The 21,479-nt window shown below is 53.0% G+C and overlaps 1 protein-coding gene across 1 annotated transcript in view; it reads left to right on the forward strand.

Annotated features, from left to right (window-relative positions):
* The first annotated feature begins 8,298 nt into the window (after positions 1 to 8,298).
* The window catches only part of VWA5B1 (von Willebrand factor A domain containing 5B1), a 50,132-nt gene continuing 36,951 nt past the window's right edge, over positions 8,299 to 21,479 (forward strand). Inside the window, exons 1-4 of the mRNA XM_039228955.1 lie at positions 8,299 to 8,394; positions 15,914 to 16,078; positions 17,778 to 17,930; positions 19,142 to 19,397. Coding sequence (XP_039084886.1) covers positions 15,940 to 16,078; positions 17,778 to 17,930; positions 19,142 to 19,397 — 548 coding nt within the window. The 5' untranslated portion in view covers positions 8,299 to 8,394; positions 15,914 to 15,939. The remainder of the gene's footprint in view (positions 8,395 to 15,913; positions 16,079 to 17,777; positions 17,931 to 19,141; positions 19,398 to 21,479) is intronic.

The raw sequence follows: 21,479 nt of genomic DNA on the forward strand, positions 1-21,479 counted from the left end.
GTCCATGGAGGAGGGGGATTAGAGCGGGATATGGCTGAGGGGCTCAGGGGGGGCAGCCTCACAGCCAGCTAAGGGGATTAGGCAAGGCTTCAAGGAGGAGGTGGGACTTAAAGGGGTGCAGAGGACAAGGAGGTTTAGAAACTGGTAGATGGACAATGGTGCTCTGGGTGGAGGGAAGTGCTAAACAATGACATGGAGTTGGGTTCACAGGGGTCTCTGGGGAGGAACAAATGTGCTGCTTTTCCAGGAACATGGGGGTAAGAGGGGAGGAGTAATATAGGATCAGGCAGCAGACCTGGGTAGGGCAGGTGACCATCAGGGAGGCTGACTTTGACATGAAGGAGTCGGGCTTCAGCCAAAGCTGTCGGCAGTCCAGGAGCAGGGAAGAACTGGCCAGATGGACCCCGGGAAGACAAATTGATGAACCTGAAGAGGCAAAATTTCACCTCTTGAATCCTCATTGGAATCAGGGGATCACAGTCCCCAGGTTAAAACCGTTTGCTAGATGATGTGCTTTCAACGTTCTTGAGTCCCAGGTGGTCTTAATACAAAGCTCATCTCCCGCCTCCTATAACCACACTGGGAATCACACTGCTGGGCCCAGGACGAGAAGTGGTCCTTCTATGGGTGTCACTCTGGAGACAGTGAAGGATGGAAGGTGAGGACAGGCATCTGGAGTGGATGCTCCCAACACAGCCGAGAAAGGAGTCATGAGTGAGAGCAGCTGGAGGACAGGGGGTGGATCCACCTGGTTGGCCGTGTATCCCCCATTCCTTGTTCAGATCTCTGTATGTCGTCATTATCTGAGACCCTACAGATGTGAGGCTATAGGTTTAAAAAAGAGCACCCTAATAGAATAACATTAATGAAATGACCACTTAAAAAGTAGTCCCTGCCTGAACATCTCTCCTTCCTCAGTGCCAGCATCCATCCCTGCCCATCACTTAATATCCGTGTCCATCAGGTTCTTTCTGGGTTTGGGGTGGTGTCAGAAATTGAACACACATGAAACAATGCTCAGCATCCCTCCTCATCAGGGAAATACAAATCAAAACCACACTGAGATACCACCTCACGCCAGTCAGAGTGGCTAAAATGAGCAAATCAGAGAACTCTAGATGCTGGCGAGGATGTGGAGAAACGGGCACCCTCCTACACTGTTGGTGGGAATGTAAACTGGTACAGCCCCTCTGGAAAACAGTGTGGAGGTTCCTCAGGAAACTAACAATAGAACTCCCCTATGACCCAGCAATAGCACTGCTAAGAATTTACCCAAGGGATACAGGAGTGCTGATGCATAGGGGCACATGTACCCCAATGTTCATAGCAGCACTCTCCACAATAGCTAAAACATGGAAAGAGCCTAAGTGTCCATCAACAGATGAATGGATCAAGAAGATGTGGTTTATCTATACCATGGAATACTACATGGCAATGAGAAACAATGAAATCTGGCCATGTGTAGCAACATGGATGGACCTTGAGGGTGTTATGCTGAGCGAAATAAGTCAGGCAGAGAAGGACAAATATCATATGTTTGCACGTATAGGAGGATTAGGAGGAACTTGACGGAGGAACAAGGGGGAGAAGAAGGGCGGAAATGGTGGGGGAAAGGGAGAGAGGCAAACCATGAGAGACTCTTGAATGCTGACAAAAACTGAGGACTGATGGATGTGGGGGGGAGAGGGGATGGGCATGGAGGAGGACACTTGTGGGGATGAGCACTGAGTGTTATGTGGAAACTAATTTGACAATAAACTATTTGTAAAAAAAAAAAAAAAAAGAAATTGAACACACAATGCTGAAGGATTGCAGAGTGAAGCTAAAGTCTTATGAAGGTTGTAGGATTTAATGAACCAACCAAAAGGGACATTGGAGAGCTCGTCTCATCTCCCACAATGCCACAGACAAATGAGAACCCGGAAGAGGTAGACCAGAAAACAACAGAAGGGAAAATTGGCAGCAATGAGTTCATGGTTATTGAGCGGTCGCTCTGTGATGGAGAAATGTGAAACGAAAAAATGTCATATCATGCTAGCATATGATTTTGTACAAAAAATTTATCTCCCCCCAGCCCAATCAATACTTGATTTGTTCTTTATTCATTGGAAGGTTTGGCACATAGCTGTAATTATAATCTTATTTTGGTCCAATATAAGATTCTATTTTCATATTTTTAGTTTTACCTTTCAAAATAAAATCCCAGTAGAAAACTCTTTTTCACTCCCTATTTCATATGAAATTTTGGTCCCTGTCTTAAATGAATTCATGTGAAGCAGTCTTTTTCTGGTCCAATTATTGGGCAAATATGGAGGTCATCCATTCATTTTTTCAACATTAATGAGTACCTGCTGATTGCCAGACATTCTGCTAAGCACTAGGGATACAACTGTCAACAAAATATACAAAAATCTCTGCCTTAATGGAGATTATATTCTAGTGGGCCTACGGGGCAATTCCCCCTCTCCCACCTCTTACCCCTTCCCAGTATTGTGGTTTCTGTCACTGTACCATCGTCTTTGCTCTGAGACCCAAACATTTATGACTGTACTTGCCAAGTTGGATTACGTTGTGCCGCAGTAAAAAGCAGCAACGCTTTCATTCTTGCTCTTGCTGCACATCCACAGTGGGTCATGCAATTTGTCACATAACACAGTCACTCTCAGGTCCAGGATAACAGAGGCTCCTTGTAGACAGGTGACCCCATGATCACAGTGGCAGAGAACAAGACATGGCCAAGTACACACCAGGTTTGAAAGCTTCCTCCTGGAAGTGATGCACCTCCCTTCCACTCAGTTCACTGGTCCTAGCAAGACGCATGGCCATACCTTCTAGAAGACAGCCTACTAAGTGCCCAGGGAACTGGAAAAATCTGCCACTGTGAAGATCACACGTGGGCTTCTTCAAGAGAGGAGCATCATGGCCTTTATGAGAATGCAAACAGAAAATGGGGGGAAGAGGAAGAGTTATCTTGGGTTGAATCTCTTTGGGCATCTTAGCCCTCAGCCTTGGCTACTGAATACCTCGTGGGCAGTGGAGTCATCTTCTGCCCCCCAGAAGCCCAGCCTAGCAAAGCAGGTGGAGTCTTCATAGTGTCTCAGCAGCTCAGGCTGCTTTAACAAGGATACCCTAGAATGGGTAGTTTAAACAGCAATTTGCCTCTCGTGGTTCTAGAGGCCAGAAGCCTGAGACCAGGATGCAAGCAAGCATGGTTGGTTTCTCAGTGAGGCCCCTGCTCCTGGCTTACAGACAGCGGGGCTATGTCCTCACATGGTGGAGAGAAAGAGAGCTCTGGCTTCTTTCCCTTTTCGTATAATTCCATCCTGGGGTTCCACCCTCATGGCCTCATCCCATCTAATTTCCTTCTAAATGCCTCATCTCCAGATATCATCACATTGGGGATTAGGGCTTTGAATCAAAGGGGACACAGACCTTCAGCCCATAGCATAGAGAAAACTCTGCCATAGGAGCTCCGATTCTCCTGTGTTACTTCCCCTCTGAGCTTCAGTCCCTGATCCTTAAAATGGGTATAATAGTCTTTATTTTGCCCCCAACTCACAGAGCTCCAATTAATTCACAGATGTGAAAATTTATTTATAAATCGCTCTGTATAAGGCACAATGCTCCTTATTCATTCTCTTATGGTACAGTGGTAGGTATGAAAGAGTAAATTGGCCAGAGACCAGAATGCCCTCACTACTGTAAACTCCACCATTTTTCTTTAAAAACATTTTTTTAATGTTTATTATTTTTGAGAAAGAGACAGAGTTAAAGCAGGGGAGGGCAGAGAGAGATGGAGACACAGAATCCAAAGCAGGCTCCAGGCTCTGAGCTGTCAGCACAGAGCCTGACGTGGGGCTCAAACTCATGGACCGTGAGATCGTGACCTGAGCTGAAGTTGGACACTCAACTGACTGAGCCACCTAGGAGCCCCAGAACCTTAAAAAATGTTAATGTTTATTTATTTTTGAGAGAGAGAGCGAGCAGGGAAGGGGCAGAGAGAGAGATACACACAGAATCCAAAGCAGGCTTCGGACTCCAAGCTATTAGCACAGAACCTGATGCAGGGCTTGAACTTACAAACTGTGAGATCATGACCTGAGCTGAAGTTGGACGTTCATCCAACTGAGCCACCCAGGCACTCCCAACATTTTCAATTATTTGAACTTTGAAGGGTTTTCTAAGAGAGTCCTCAAGAGCCTGTCAGGAGATCCACCTTGGTCAGGTTTTCCCCGCACCCCATCTTCTCCCCTCCCCAGGCCAAAGCTCCCCACTCACCTTCAAGAGTCAGCCCTGGCTTGCTCACACGGCTCCAGGTCAGCCGTCATACATACCTGGGCAGACAAGGAAGCACTTACTCCGGGCCAGGCACTGGGCTCAGCGTTTCATACATATTGCTTCATTGCCTCATGACTGCACTCAAAGGCGGGCCTGCTACTGTGCCCTTTTTACAGATCAGAAAAGTGAGGCTCAGAGACATGAAGAAACCTGCCCTTGTCCCTCGGAGGTCAGAAGCTGGCTTTGAATCTAACTGTTGGGACACTAGAGCCTGAGCTCTTGACCTTCAGGCCAGCTGACCAGGGGGACTCTGCTACTGGCCTCCTCTCCCTGCCTTCTCATCCCCAGTGGGTTTAGTCTCTGTCGCTGATAAACCCATTTTGTACCTTGCACCCTGAGAGACATTTCCTTTGTTTCTAAGCACGAGGAATATTGTTAGTATGGACTCAATGATGGCCAAGTGAGGGATTCAGAGACACCAGAAAGAGGCTGCCAGACTTCCAGTTCCAGACCTCTTCCTTACTAGCTTTGTGACCTTGGGCCAGTTTCTTAACCCTCCTTGTGTTCACCCAGATCATCTGCAGGAAAAAAAAAAAAAAAGAAAGGAAAAGAGGCGCTACAGGATCATGAGGAATCAGCGTGCTAATCCACATAAACTGCTTAGCGCAGCGCCTGATTCAGGGACAGTTTGTTATAAGTGTCGGGAGCCTCTAAATCCTATCTCCTTAAGCCTGGTTGGCAGTGGGGACTCTATACCCTGGACCTGGCTCCTTCCACCGCCTCCCCCTTCCCTATGAACCTCCTGCTGGCTCCTCTCCGCCTGGAGCCCTCCCAGGAAGAGACACAGCACTCCTCTTCCAGAGTTTCTCCCGCACTGTTCCCACCCGAGACCCATTTGGAGGCCTCTCTGTGCGTCCGTTCGCTGTGTCGTTTGCCGCTTAGCTCAGATGATTTCCCAGCGGGAGCTGCCTCGACTGTGCCGACTCTAGGAGGAGAGCATGATGTGGATCCGACATTGCTGCTCGAAGCCTGGGGGGAAGGAGCTCCCAGTGGGAGCCAGTGGGGCGTGGAACCTGGGGCTTTGCCCCGCTTGGTGCCTCTACAATAGCAAGCAGGCTCTCAGGTGCACTCCCTGGGCCATGGCACCAGGCACAAGGAGGCTGCAAAGCGACACAGTTAACAACCCATATTCTAGAGCTGGAAGGCTTGGGTTCAAATCCGGATTGCACCACTTGTGTGCTGTGTGACCTTCAGATGTCCTTAACTTCTCTGGGCCTTGGTTTCCTCTGCTGTAAAGACTCCAAATCCCACCTCCCACTGCTTATGAGAGTATCACTTGGGCAAGGAATGTAAACACCCCGAGCCTCGGTTTCATCGTCTGCAAAATGGGGATAATAGTCATGCCTACTTCACAGGGTCGCCCTGAGGGTTCCCTAAGCTCATGCATGAAAAGCATTTCGAATAACACCTGGTGGATATTAATTGCTCCATATGTATTAGCTGTTATTATTTTTAAAGCCCTCTTTCAGCCACTGTTCTATATGCTGGGAAATAGAACAAGGAACAAGACAGCTTCGGTCCCTACCGCAGGGGCAAGTGGGGCAAAGACAGACACTAAGTCAGCAACCCACCCGTCTTTGCATCCCACTAGGTGTCCTGTGGGGGGGGCCCAGGCGATGGACGCCGGCAACGTGTGAGACAGCAGGGTCCCTATCCGGGGCCCATATGGAGCAGTTGACAGAGTTGGCACTCGGGCCTGGGGACCTTGTCTCGGCCCACACTGCCTCCCTCTGCCTCCTGAGGGGACAGTATGAGTGCGGGGTAGCCTCGCAGCATGGCACAAACTGGCCCGGGACCTCCGAGGAGGTTATGGCCATGAATATATTCTCCAGGCAACACCCGGGCTGGGTGCTGCAGGAAAGGGGGTCCCTGGGGTGGCTGAGTGGCAGGTTTGGGGTCTATCGATGTCCATGAGCACCATGGGGATGTGCCAAACACACAGATGCCCAGATGCAGTCTGAGTTGGTGGGAGGGATCAGGAAGAAACCCCAGAGAGGAGGCATCCTGGGGTGAGCCCTCTACATGTGGCGTCTCCCTTGTGACCCTTGCTACAGCCCTGGGAGAGAAAGCGCCACTTTACACGCCCATTACACAGAGGGTGATACTGAGTTTCTGCGAGAAAGAATTGGAAAGGAAGAGGAAAGGCAGGTTCCAGAAGCGGGAAGTGGCTTCCTAGTCTGTCATTCCACCACCTAGAAGTGTTTGAGGGAGGGGCGCCTGGGTGGCTCAATCAGTTAAGCGTCCAACTTCAGCTCAGGTCATGATCTCACAGTTTGTGCGTTTGAGCCCTGTGTCAGGCTCTGTGCTGACAGCTCAGAGCCTGGAGCCTGCTTCGGATTCTGTGTCTCCCTCTCTCTCTGCCCCTCCCCACTCAAGCTCTGTTAGATCTCTCTGTCTCAATAATAAATGTTTAAAAAACATCAAAAAAAAAAAAAAAAAGAAGTGTTTGAGTGGGGGCACAGTACACAAGGGTACCTCTCCAGTCTCCTAGGAGCCCCCAGTGCCAGACAGCAGTTCTAGAAGGGAAATGACTAGGGCATGGATTCTAAAACAGCCCTTTCCCAGCGCCATCGTTCCATGAGCTCCTTAGCAACAGGGAGGCATGGATAAGGCCAAAGCCATAAGCATTTAGTTAATACGTTTCGTGACCACAGGGATGCTGGCCGCTCAGCACAAGGAGCTCGCCTTGAACGTGAGCTCTGGAAAGATGGGCAGACACTGCATCTGTGTAAATGGAGTCCAATTTTCCCGGCAATGTGCTGGCTCATGTCTGAACGGCCCTCTGTGGGCAGAGTGCTGGGGCCTCACTGGGCCTCCAGGAAATGGGCATCTGGCACTTGTTCACACCTTCACCCTAATGGGTTACAGCAGAGACTTTCCGGAAACCTGGCAGCCTTCATGGAGGGCTTGGGGAACACGCAGTTCCGATCTGCCTGGGTCTATTTCTCCCTCCTGCAGCAGGACCCAGACACAGCCTCTTAGCCAAGAGCCTCTGCAGCCGTGGGCGGCTTGGGCCTCAGCCACCTGCAGGGCTGCCCGTCCTGGACATCCGACTGGTCTCCAGGCAGAGCAGGCACACAGAACACGGAGAGGCCTGGGTGCCCTCTGTCCTGATCACCCCCAACTCCCCACCCTGAAAGGAAACTACGACTGGCTCTGGGATGGACTCCTGCAGGCTGTGGGTTGAAATAGAGGGATTTCTCACACCATTAGCTGCTTTAGATGAACCTATTGCCAGGAGCTATTCCCACCCCTGATACACTCTATCCTATTCATTCATTCATTCGTTCATTCACTCGCTCACTCACTCATTCATTGGGTAACTATAACACATGCCATTCATCCATTCAGGCCATCGCCGAGCGCCGACTCTGGGCCAGATGGTGGGAGAGACAGTCCTTGCCTTCAGTGCCAGGAGCCGCCCGCCGCCTGGCTGCGGCAGGAGGGAGACGGGGCACAGAGCCTCAGGGCGGAGTCCTTGTCCGTGTGCTCGCCTCTGTGGCCCAGGCCCAGCACCGCCCTGGTACGTGGGAGGCGGCCCTCTACGTCCACTGAGGGGGCACATGGCCGAGGAGAGAGCAGGCGTGCTGACTGTGCTAGTGGGGGCAGCCGTGATGCCAGGAAGGCTTCATGGAGGGGGTGGCATTCGAGCTGAGCCTTAAAAGCTGAGTGACAGCTCCTTTGGGGGACAGGGGTGGGGGGGACGGCCTTCCCGGCAGAATCAGCAGCACCAGATGGAAGGTGGAAGCAGGAAAAGTCAGACTTGTTTAGAGGCACAGCGAGTAGTCTTGACTGGCTGAAACATGGGGCTGATGGGGCAGGGGTGGGGGCTCAGGAGCTTGGATGTGGGCCCAAGGAGGGAGGTGCAGAAAAGGAGACCAGAATGTGAGAACCCTAGAATTCTAGAAGCTTAGGACAATCAGCGCAGCCTGAGAACCCATTGACTGGTGCTCTTCTGTGTGTGGGCCCTTGGGGGACAGGCTCCCAGCGGGGGCAGGAAAGCATGGGCTTCCTAGACAGCTTGGTGGCAGGGAGGAGGAGGACTCCCAGCCCAAGGTGAGTGGGCAGCGTGGCAAGGCCAGAGCTGCTTGGGGGGTTCACAGTTTCCGTCTGGCCTAGGCCTGGCTGAGACCACTGAACTGGGGGGCCCCGGCTCTGTGGACACAATCTGGGGGCCCCTGGCCCGGGGGAAGGGGAGAGGCCTCCAGAACAGCTTTCCAGGTAGAGCAAGAAGACCTACCATGTTGTCCCTGGGACATAAAAAGAACCAGGGAAGAGAAGGGACAGGGCCCATTCTGGCTCCAAGGTCAGAACCAGAGGTGGGGGCTTGGGCAGGGACCCAGGGATCTTCCCAGCTCTGCCAGCCTAGTGCCTGTGCAAGGTCACCCAGCCCAGGAATGGGCCTGTGCAAGGGAGGATCTATGGTATAAGGCCTGGAAGAGAAGCTTCCAGCTGCCTCAGGACCTGGCAGCTCCCTGCCCACCCACTCACAGACATCGTTTATCCATCCAGTCTCTAAGGAGGTGGGTGCCGTCATGGTCCCATTTTATAGATGCAAAAGCTAAAACGCAAAGAGGTTAAGTAACCGGCTCAAGGTCACACAGTATGTAAGTGGCAGAGCCTAGCTAACTGGCCCCAGGCCACCAGGGAGTGGCCATCTAGGACCCTAATCCAGGCAGTGCTCTAGATCCTAGGACCCAACTGCTACCCCACAAGCAAGATTCTCCTCACTCTCCAACCCCTTTCTGGCAAGCGAGTGGGAAGTCCCCCTCCCTGACCCCAGGACCCTGATGCAGGCATTCCCCAGGCTGTCATGATGACTGCGGACAAAGAGGACCCCACCCTCCCTTCTCCCAGCTCCTTCCCCTGCACACGTCCCCACATCACATGCAAACCAAATCACGCCACCTGCTGCAGGTTCTTGATGGCCCGGTATGTTCTCAGCCCAGAACACTGCACGCCAGGTGATTCCAGCACAACTGGGGCCCAGACCACAGCCTCCCCAGAGGCATCTTCTGGGGCTGGTGGCGGGGGGTGGGGGGGATGCTGGTGTGCAGGGGCCAGCAGAGCTCATGGCGCTCAGGATCCCAGGAGCGGCTTGAGAGGCATCACAGCCGGGGGGAATCCCGGTGTCCTGAAGCCTTGTTCACCTGGTGCTTCCTCCCCCTCCCCCTCCCTCACCAGCCTCTCCTGTGTTCAGCATAGACTGGGAAGCAGCTGGGGAGGGAAAGGACAGGCGTTGGCTGGCAGAAGGATGCTTGACCACCCACCCAGCCTGACCACTTATCAACACGCTTCCACACTTCCCCTCTGCACCTTATTCTCCCCACCCATAAAGTGAGGGTGAGTGTGAGCTTTAGCAAGGATTATAAATCACCAGAACCTGGCAGACACCCCATTTAGAGGTCCCCCTCTGAACTGAGCCCTGTGCAGGAAGCTGGGACACAGGCAAAGAAGTAGGTGCGCCCACTGTTTGTACAGCGCTTGGGGTCGACGAGCAGTTCTGGTGCGTCCAGATGAGACATGTGCCAGACAGGTGCTCAGAGGCCGTGGAAGCCCTAAGAAGGGCATGTCTGATGGGCTGGGGTGTCAGGGTGGGGGGCTTCAGAGAGGAGGTGACAGTGAAATAGGGCCTTGAATGCTGAATAGGACTTTGAAAGTCAGAGAAGGCAGCAACCATCATTCCGGAAAAAGGCCCTAAGGTGAGAAAGAACTTGGCCCATTCAGGGCCCAGTGAGAAGGTTGGTGTGTTTGGGACAAAGTGATGGAGAACTTGGCAGGAGGTGACCCTGGACAGGGATGGGACCCAACGGGGAAGAGCCCTGGGTGCCAAGCTAAGAGTTTACCCTGCCCCATCAAGACAAGAGCAACAGGGAGCAATTAAGCCCAGGGGAAAGGAAGGCTGGTGTGTGTGTGTGTGAAGGCTGGTGTGTGTGTGTGTGTGTGTGTGTGTGTGTATGCGCATGTACCCAAGGTGACAAAGTGAACTGGAAGGGAGGGTAGAGATGGTCCAAGGCAGAATAAGGAAGCAACAGCGGTAGAAATGGGGAAGAGAGGAAGCTGTCCAGAGAGCGCATGGGCAGAAATGGTACAGCCTCAGAAGAAGGTGAAGCAGGGGGCGGTGTGGCCACATGGCTAAGCCCATGGGCTCCACGGTCCTTCTGCCTGGTCTCACACTCAGCCCCATTACCTACTGGCTGTGTGGCCTTGGACAGTCTACCTCGCCTCTCTGGGCTTGGTGTCTTCATCTATAAAATGGAGGATATTAAGAGTATACCGACTGCTGGGGGCTATTGCCAAATTTTATATAAAAACCCCATAGAGTGATGTTTCATTTATTCAAAAACAAATATTTATTGAGCATCTACGATACCCAGGTGTTATTCTTTTGGTAGTGGGTGCAGCAGTGAAGAACTGAAACAGAAGCCTTGCCCTCATTGGGGATTACACCCTGGAGAGCTGGGGAGGTGTGTCGAAGAAGACTATTAATAAGCAGAATACACAGAATGCCAGACGGTGATAAGTGCTCAGGAGAACATGAGGGCAGGACAAGGGGGCTTGGAAGTGCTGAGAACCGGTGGTTTTTAGAGCAACCTATGTGGCCGTGTGAGTGGTTTTGAGGATGGAGTGCTCAGGGTCGGGGGGCACCTCAAGCTCAAGGCGTGGGAGTGGAAGTCACCAACAGAGCTGGAGCGAAAGCAAAGGTCATTGAGGTGGGGGGTTTGTGGGATAAAAGTGACATGAGACGAACCACTCCTACTGATGCTAAAGTCACCAGGTTGACGGCAAGGCTCGGGGAGCAGAGGAAGACAGGAGCCCGGTGCCAAGTGTTTGCTAAAAGAAAGGTGTGATCAGGACCTCAGGAATGGCAAGTAATAGGCGGGTATCTTGTCAAAAGGCATAAGCGCCCCCAACCACCACCACAGAAAAGGGGTTTTACAGGCAGAAACAAAATGGTGGCCTTGGAACAGCAGCTGAGACCGCGGAGGGCACTGTCGCATCTCTGACACTGAGGGTGACAGGGAGTAAACAGTCCTTCCAGTCTGGGGCTGCCGGGGAAGCAGACCCTTGGCCAAGGACTCAGAGAGAATCCCAGGAGAGGCCCAGAATACAGGAGCCCGCTCGCTCCAGAGTGGTGGCTGCGGGAGGCACCGTGGTGGGCTTGGGGGATGGGAGGTGGCCAGAGACTAGCTCAGGGACACAGACGAACAGTGTCCTTGATGGACTGGTGGTACGCTCCAAGATGGCGGGACCTTGATGCCGCCAACGAGGGTGTATTTGGGGGCCCAGATATAAACACTGAAATGGGAGCCTAATGGATATAGCATCAATATCCTCTCTGAGGTACTGCCCTGGGCCTGGTGGTCAGAAGCCATGTCTCCCTCAGCTGGGTGAATGAGGAACCCAGAAATGGCCGGCCTGGCATTATGATTACATATTGATTGACTGACTCATTCAGCAAATATTTATTCACCACCTACCATTAGCGCAAGCACTAGTCAAGGTACTTGGGATATATCAGAGAGAAAAACGGACCCCAATCCTTGCCTTTGAGCAGGAGAAGCAGATTATAAGCAGCGAACATAATGCATAGTTTATATTACGTTATATTAGGATGTTAGTGGTGCGTGTTATGGGAAATACAAATGAAACTCAGGATGAGGGATTGAACATGAAGATGGAGGGATGGGCTGCTGGTCTAAGGGTAAGCCTCTACGAACAAGTGCCCTTTGAGCAAAGACTTGAAAGAGCAAAGAGAGAGCCACAAGAATGTCTAAGGGAAAGCATTCCTGGGCGTGGAACAGCCATTGCAAAGGAGCAAAGTCCGGAGAAGAGCTAGAAGGACGTCGTGTCTTCAGTGGGGAGAAGGAGGCAGGCATGGGGGGTCTGGAGACATGTGGGAAGCCAGCAAGAGGGCTGGGCCATCGAGTCACGTGACTGGATCAGGGCTTCAAGGCATCACTCTGTCTACTCCATTGGGGATAGACTGTTGGACAACAAGATGGTGGCTTCAGGGGAGGTGATTTGAAGGAGTCGGACTGTGAATCTGCTGGCTTGCAGCTTTATTTAATACCCGACTCTACCATTAGTTTATATCACATACCTGCCTTGTCCCCCACGCTCTCCCCGGCACCTGGGTCATCACTAAAGGTTAGTGTCCTTGGGAGGTGACCAACATTCATTCATTCATTTCCCTGCATAAATATTTATTGAGCACCTAATATGTGCCAGACATGGTACTAGATACTTTCTATACATTATTCAACATAATCTTCATGGTGCTGGTGAGGTGCCCTGCACCCCCAGTTTTGCAAATGAAGGAGCCAGCGTCCAGGGAATAAAAGGCATCCGCTTGGGGGAGTGTGGCAGTCAGTTATGCACCAGGAGTCACAAGGCTTGTCTGGCTCCAGAGAGGCCTGCCTGAAGGACAAGGATCGCTGGAGATTTACAGGTTCTGGACCACCAAGAAACAGCCTTGGTGTTCAACAGTCACGCCAGGAACCTCCCATACCCGGATGTGTCCTCTGACCTGGCTGTCACTCAAGACCCAGGATGGGATGATGGTCCCTCCAGGCCCCTGCAACTCACATGCAGAAACAAATACCTCTCTCTTCAGGCCTCCGGGCCCTCAGCAGCAGAACAGTAATGTGCCTCATAAGGTGACTGAGGATTGAATGAAATATATGTGCTCAGCAATTTCGATGCTGGACAGATCCCGGTGGTTGTTAACTATTCCTGCCTCCTCCCCTGACACCAGATTCTAGGCTCTTTTTTCCCCCTACAATTGTAATTATTTTTTAATATAATTTATCATCACATTTAGCTAACATCCGACGTATACAGTGTGCTCTTGGCTTCAGGAGTGGATTCCTCTAGTGGGGACGAGCACCGGGTATTTTATGTAAGCAACGAACCGGAATCCAGTTCCTTAAGGACAGAACTGTGTCTTATGTATCCCCAGTGGCTAATTCGGGGCCTAGAATACAATAAGTGCTTATTAATGCTAGATGAATTCATGAAAAATGGGCATTGTTTAGGCCCCCAAAGAACTTCAGGTTCACTCTTCCTGAGAAGGGAAGGTATTGATATTGTTGAAGGGTGCATTCTGAGTGAGTCTGCTCCGTGTTATCACCATCACTCATCCAAGCCTCCTTCCTGGGCAAGGTGCCCCGGAGGGTGGGCACCAGGGACTGTGGGAAGATGCCTTTGGCCAAACTCCACCCCAGGATGGACTGAAGCTCAAGTCCAAATTCACCACACGTCTGGGTGCCAGTTCCCTGACGCTGCATTCTCCAGCCAGCATTCTGGCCAGGAGGGAACCAGGCTGAAGAAGAGGGGGCAGGGAGTGTGGGTGGCAGCGGAGGCGGCTCAGGAAATGAACTCCGCCATCTTGTTCTGCCCCCTGGGAGGAGGGAGGCTTTGCTCAGGCCACCAGGACAGAGAACACTCCTGAGAGAAGGCAGCCGGGGTTCCAGCGGCTCCCTCCTGGCTCCTTATCTGCCTGCTGCCATCAGTCAGCCTGCTCAGATAAGGCAGGGCTGAGAGCCATCTCGGCCAGAGCCACAAGGGAGAACCTAATTATAAAGACACTGCTGCCAGGCAGACAAGGCGGGAGCCCCGGAGGACCCTAGCAGGGACCTGAGGAACACTTGCAGGGGAAGCGTTCCCTTCTTTGGAAAAAGGCAGTGCAATCGTATGCATTGAGCAGCCTTGCCAATAAAGAGCAACAGGCTACCAGCCTGTGGATTGGGCTTTGCCTGGCTCAGGCTCCACAGGGAGGAAACCCCCAAGTGAACTTGACCTCAAATTTGTGTTCCCCACCCTTTGACTTTGCTTGCCATTCCCACCCCACCCTTCAAGCCCAGAGATGACCCGGAAGGGTCTTGGGAGCCCAGTAGATAGTGGACACATCAGTGTCCTGTGAAGTGCTAGGTCCTTCACACTGGAGTGATGACAGTCATCCGTTCTCAATTCGTTTCATTAGCACTGAGGGTACAATAGGAAGCACAAAGAGACACGGCCCATCCCTCTGGGAGCACACACTGTAACTGGGATGATAGACAGCAACAAAGTAACCTCACACAAAGAAATGTATCCCTGCAAACTGATGGAGGTGCTCTGAGGGACAGAGACTTGTCTCTGGGGAGGCAGATGAATGAAGGACACTGGGCACAGGTGGCGTGGCTTCCCCGCAGAGGAAGGACCCTCCGTTGACACTGAAGGACAAGAAGGAAGAAGGAGGTGACTAGTTTTTTTTCATTTTTTTATGTTTATTTATTTTTGAGAGACAGAGAGAGGGAGGGAAGGAGGGAGGGGCAGAGAGAGAGGAAGACACAGAATTCTAAGCAGGCTCCAGGTTCAGCACAGAGCCTGACTCCGGGCTTGAACCCACGGACCATGCGATCATGACCTGAGCCAGATTCGGAGGCTTAATGGACTGAGCTGCCCAGGCACCCCAGGAGGTTACTAGTTTAAAATGGATGGTGGGGTGAGCCTTCCAGCGAGGAAATTGCAGAACAAAGGTGGGAGGTCACAGGATACATCTGAGGAATGGACTGGAAGCCTAGGAGAGCCACAAAGACTGTGTGAGGATGTGGTGACAGACCAGCTGGAGAGGCCAGTGGGGCCAGGCTGCACACGCCCTAGGCTGTCTTGAGGGTTTTGGTCTCCACCCCAGGAGCAGTGTGGCAGGGGACAGAGACCTGTCCAACTGGTGCTTTGCTCTGGGGCCCTGGCTACTGAGTAGAGAAATGGTTTGGCAGTGGGGGGGGGGGGGAGGCACGGGGGGAGGGGTGGTAGTAGATTCAAGAGGCCAGCTGGGAACCTCGCTCCAGATAGACATGGTGGTGGCTGGAATGAGGGTGCATGGGGCAGAGAGGCGAAGGCACGGGTGGATGCCAGGGCTTTTCCAGAGGTAAATCACAAGCCTTGGCCATGGCCTGGGTATGGGAGGGGGCTGAAAAAAAGGTGCCAGGAATCACTCCCAGGCTTTTGACCTGCGTACTTGGATGGAGGGTGGCCCCTTTCACCTGAGTATCTTTTGGGGGTGCTCCTCACGCCCCTCCACAACCCCGGGCTGCTGCTGGTGGGTAGATTCATTTCCGATGCCCCCCGAAATCAGAGAAGGAGGGATGTGGTGAGCTATTTCAGTTCCCTCACTCTGCACAGGAAGCAGAAGCACAGGAAGCTCAGAGATTATGGGACTGACATAGGGATGGGGTCAGAGCCCAAGTCCCCTGACTCCAGAGTTAGGGGAGCACCGTCCACTGGGAAGAATTCCAGGTTGGCCGTGAATCTGCTTGGACTCTAGCCCTGATTGTGCTCCATCTCGCTGAGTAAACCCAGGCAGGTCACCCATCATTGGGCCTCAGTTTCCTTGATGTGAAATGAAAGGAAATGGAATTCCCACTTCTCTCATGAGTGGTTGAGAATCAGCAGGGATCCCTACCCGGGAAGTGTGTGGGGAACACGGAGGGAACAGTGTGCTGGCCGCCTGTGGGGGCTAAAGTGGAGAACTGGGTCGGGAAGGGATGGGGGTCCTCTCCCCACTTCCAGCCCTTCCTGTCTCTTGCAGGCTCTGAAGGCTGACTTTCCAGCGGGATGCCTGGTCTGCTGAACCAGATCACAGGGGCAGCCCTGCCCCTCACCGCCTCCGATGTCGCCTCCTTCGTCAGTGGTTATGCCCTGGGGCTGACGGCCTCTCTCACCTATGGCAACCTAGAGGCCCAGCCCTTTCAAGGTGAGAACCCTCCAGTGCCGCTGCCCCAGGGCCACCTGCTCCCCATGTTTAATCCTCATTCTGACGCGTCCTAGCCATTTGACATAGGGCAAGTCATTTAACTTCTCTGAGTCTCAGTTTCCCCATCTGTGAACTAGGAATGGCATTTCTGCTCCAACAGGCATCAAAAGCGAGTAGCAAATTAGGTCAGGCTTTGGGGTCAGCCCGACCAGCTGTCCTAGGACTACCTGCGTCCCACAGGGCATGCCCACCTGCATCAGATGGCCAGACCCCACTTTCTCAGGGAGCCTCACAGCAGGAGGGCCTTCAAGACTCCATGCAAAACCGAGAGCTCCCACTCCTAGGTGCGGCTCTTGCCACTGCGACCTTGGGGAAGCAGCTGTCCTTCTCCAAATGGGGATGGTCCTCTGCCTGTGTGGACGCCAGGGTTGGCTGGAAAGATGAGGTAATACAAGGGAAGGACAGAGTGGAATGAAAAGTGATGTGTGGATACGAATCCTCAGTGAGGGGCAGTCCAGAATGTGCGGGATGCTTGCTCGCAGGAGTCTGTAAATAAGTCGCCTCTCTTCCCTCTTCAGGGAGGGGGTCACAGGAAGGCTAGCCTGAGGGTGCTGCGTAAAGGCTGTTGCAGTTAGGGTTCCTCCTCCCCCACAGTGTTGGGTGCCTCCTAACCCCCAGGCTTTGTGCCTTGGGGCACTGCTCTCCATCACACGCTGAGGTTCTGAAACCATCTCCGTTCCCAAAGGAAGCTGCAGGGAAACTTAACTTCTGCTTAGAAACCTTCTGGGCAGAGCAGATCACCCTGGTTGTCTGTTTAGGAAAATCTCCAGAGGGTGACAAAACAGAACTTTCTGGGGACCCAGGAGACTAAATGACGGGCCAACGTCGGGATGGTCCTTTGGCTTGCCATGTGCGGCAAGAACCAGCCCTTCCCCATTTCGTAGATGAGGAAACTGAGGTTCAGAGGGATGGGAGTTGGGGTGGGCTCACCAGTGGCCAGGCGTTGTGCTGCCCCTGTATTCGTGGGCACGTTAAATGAGATACAGCCTCGGTCCCTCTACTGAATCAGAATCTGCATTTTAACAAGATCCCGGGGGACTCATGTGCTCTTAGAGTCTGGGAGGCACTAAAGTCTAAGACCATGGGGCACACGCTGTGGGGCACATAGCTCCATTAATGGAGGCTACTTTTTCCATTTTCATGACCACCTCGTGAGTTTGCTTCTACCGAGCCCATTTTACAGACGGGGTTGTGAGGCTTCAAGTAACTAAGTGTCTTATCCAAAATCACCAGGCTTAGAGAGGTGGCAGGCACCAGGTTGGATCCTTAGTCTGCTTCCTCCAGTGCTGCGGCACACAGAACAGGTCACATACAAATCCAGATTTCCACTGTGTCTTGAAAATACAGAAGCCCCAGCCACATGGGTCTCACGTGCCTGCACAGGGGAGCAGACGTCCCTTTCCCAAGTCGCCCCGCTGCGCCCACACTGCCTCTGCTGCCCTTACCTGCCCGGCCCCAGAGCCGCAAGGTCCCCACCTGAGTCCTCTGTAACCCTTGCTGTGACAGTGAGAACCATCCATCCATCTGGCAGGCCAAAGGCTCCGGTGCCCTCCCAGGGGTGGGGGGGGGCTGCCCTGGGGGGGCGGGGGTGGAGGGGCTGCCCCCTGCCCCCCCATGATGCTGGGCCCTTCCCTGGCAGGTCTCTTCGTGTACCCACTGGATGAATACACCACGGTGATCGGCTTTGAGGCGGTCATTGCCGACCGCGTCGTGACAGTACAGATCAAGGACAAAGCCAAGATGGACAGCAGCCACTTTGATGGCACCCGCATCCGAGCCACAAATGTCACAGGTGAGGAGGACAGAAGGGCTGTGGCTGGGCTGGGGCCTGGCTGGGGTCTCAAGCAGCCTGAAAGGACACCAGTAGCATCGGGTAGAGAGAGCACTAAACTAGGAGTCAGGGATCCTGTGCGCCCTCAGCCAACAATTTACTTCTCTGAACCTCATTCCTGTTCTCTCGCCTCAAAAGCAGTGTGAGGATCAAAGGAGGCAACAAAGGTTATCTCTGCATGTCAGTTAAGCTCAGAGCTTGTTGAATGAATCACACCGGGGTTTGACTCCCCATCCTGTTGACTCCCCTCAGATGGCCTGAGCTTAAATAAAAAATTAAACTTCATCTGTAAAATGGACAGATAACTGTGCACATCCAAAGCTCAACAGAGACATGATTACAGAGATGACAGTCCCTGGCACAGAATAAGTACTTAAGTCATGGCTGCTGATGCTATTGAGGATACTGAGGCACAGAGAGGGTGAGTGACCAGCCCAGGTTCACACAGCATGTCGGGGACAAGTCAGGATTTGAATTCACACCAAGGATCATGTGACATGAGACTCTTAGCATTGGATCTGTGATGAAAGTGAAATTCATTCCCCTGCCCATTAAGACACTCAGGAATCTTTTGATGAGCATGCACTGTGTGCAAGACACTAAGTCGCCTTCAAGTTGTTAGGCCTGCTCGCCATCTGGAAGAAGAGCTGGGACACGCTTCGGGGTAACCACAACACGAGGTGGAAAGAAGCTGTGCCAGAAGGGGTCTGTGTAATGTCAGAGGAGGGAGAGAGAGTCCGACTGGGGACCAGAGAGCTTTTCATGGCGGGGCTGCTGGCTGCATGAGGCTGGCTGAGTAGGGGGGAGGGAACGGGCCTCTCAGACAACAGCAGTGGACATGAGCAAAGGCGCTTGCCCCAAAGGTGGGGAGGAGATGCTTCAATGTGATTCTTAGAGGGAAGCAGAGTCTGCAGATGGGGGCGTGGCCTCTGTCCCCCCAGCCTCCCACTACCAACAGGGTGCAGTGGGAAGTCCACCAGCCTGGCCTCAGACCCATGTGGGTTCAGATCCCGGGTCAAGGAGTTAGTTATTTGCCGAGTAACTTGGGCAAGTCACACCCCCACGCTCAGCTTCAATATTCCCGTTGGCAAAATGGGCTCTCCAGCCTACGGCGATGGGAGGGGACTAGAGTTGACAGGTGCACAGCAGCTGATGCCAGGCCTGTCCCTTAGGGACTACCCTGCAAGAGGGGGCTTCCGTCATGCCTGGGAAGGTGGCTTTGGACGAGGATTTGGAGCGGGTGCTGTTCGTGGTCAACCTGGGCACCATCGCCCCCATGGAAAATGTCACCGTCTTCGTCAGCACCTCCTCGGAGCTCCCCACGCTGCCCAGCGGGGCCGTGCGGGTCCTGCTGCCCGCGGTCTGCGCCCCAACCGTGCCTCAGTTCTGCACCGAGAGCACCGGCCCCTCCAGCCAACAGGCCCAAGGGTAAGGAGCCCCAGCCCACACCAGGGCCAGGTCTTGGGTGACAGCAGGGAGGCAGTGGATGAGGCAGGGGAGGGGAGGGGGGACAGGGAGGGGACAAGGCTCAGTGTTGAAGTGGCCACCACCTGAATAATTGGTCCCTTCTGCTCACTGAAGAATCTCCCTGAAGTGCCCCGTGTTACTACTGGCCAGAAGCTCGGGTATTTGGACAGCCTGGGATTCGAATTTCCAGGCTGTATTTTATAACGCAGTCGAGGTAGTTTCTGAGCACCTCACCGTGCTAGACACTGGGTGTTAGGGATACAGAGGGCACCCAACCAACATGACTTCTTGCTTTCTGGAACTTAGAGGGAGAGACCATTATCCAACGCATAACATAGCAGATGTGTAGGTAACTGTTTATGTATTGCATGCATAATTAATGGTGTGAAAAGTGCAATGACTGGGCTGACAGTATAAAAGAGGGACCCATCCTGGAAGGCCGGGGGCCAGGCCACGCTTCTCCAGGGACCAGAGACCAGTATTTCACCTGGGAGCTGAGCGGTGAAGGGAGGGAGGTGGGCACAGAGAGGAGAGCTCCTGTAGGTGAGAACAGCAGGGGCAAAGGCCCTGGGGTACCACAGACAGACCCCAGAGAACTGAAGCACAGGTGACGCGAAATGAGGCTGTAGACACACACGATGCCCCGTGGCCCTGGCCAACTTTGGATTTCTCCCAGAAGCAACAAAAAGCCGTTAAGAGGGATTTTAGCAAGTCAGGGCTGGGAACATTGCAAGCCCAGGACAGGAGGGTTTCTCTGTGCACCTACCCTGCTCCCCGCCCCCGCGGGAGGCAGGAAAAGAAGGCAGATCACAGCCTGAGGCACCTGCTGCTGAAATTGGGGCTCTTCCCTTTCCCCACATGGAGACTGAGCCGGGTAAGCGGTGTCCATGCAGGGAGAGAGGAGACCACTGTCAATGGCCAAGTAGCCTGCAGCATTCAGACGCCTTTGGAAGTCTTGCATTTTATCATTCACGAGTAAAGTTTTAAATTTTTTTTTTTATGTTTTTATTTATTTCTAGTAGAGAGAGAGAGACAGCGTGAGCAGGGGAGGGTCAGCGAGAGAGGGAGTCACAGACTGAAACAGGCTCCAGGCTCAGAGCTGGCAGTCAGCACAGAGCCCGACGCGGGGCTCGAACCCACGAACCGCGAGATCATGACCCAAGAGAAAGTCGGACGCTTAACCGACTAAGCCACCCAGGCGCCCCTCACGAGTAAAGTTTTAAAATCTATCCCATAACATCTTTGTGCCACTTTGACATAAAAATAACACTTACAATTAATGACCAGTTAAACCGCTTAACTCCCCCCACCCCAAAGTCTTATCTCAAACCTTTGGGCCAGGTTGAAATCTGCAAAGATGTGCCATATGCATCCAGGACTTTCATGCACACCCTGGTAGGGCCCCGGAACATCTGGGAGTACAGAAGACAGTGGCAGCAAATTTCTAGCTGCCACCATTAAAATACTGACCTCAGGCGGAGCCTGGGGGTGGGGTGGGGTTATTGCCACGTGGAGTGAGCCTCAAGGGCATTCCTCAGTCACTGCGTGAACAGTAATTAAACACCTACTGTGTGCCAAGCACTGTTCTGGGTGCTGGGAAAATATAGCAGTAAACCAGGAGGTCACTGTCCCCCTGGGGCTGACATTCTGACAGCGGAAGGGGGAGGCAGACAGTTAATAAAGAAATAAGCCCGTAACATGTAATATGTTAGGCGAGTTCTATAAAACTAAGTGCTATTGAGGTTAGAGGGGCTAGAGTGGCGGGGGTGCTATTTTAGCTAGAATAGACAGCTCAGGCAACATTTGCAGCCTGATCTGAAGAAAGGGAGGGTGGAGCTATGCTGGAGGAAGAACATTCTGTACAGAGAGCCGAGGGAGGGGTACGTGCAAAGGCCCTGAGGCAGCAGCAGGCATGGTGTGTTGGAGGAGGAGCAGGAAAGCTAAAATGTCTATGGCAGAGTTGGAGAGAGGTCAGGGGGCTGATGGGGAGTCAGATGGTACAGGATCTTGAAGCCTGGGTGAGGACACCTGTTGTCACAGCAC

This window comes from Hyaena hyaena, unplaced genomic scaffold (genome assembly GCF_003009895.1).
Source record: "Hyaena hyaena isolate Hyena2069 unplaced genomic scaffold, ASM300989v1 scaffold_35, whole genome shotgun sequence".
Taxonomy (NCBI): Eukaryota; Metazoa; Chordata; class Mammalia; order Carnivora; family Hyaenidae; genus Hyaena; species Hyaena hyaena.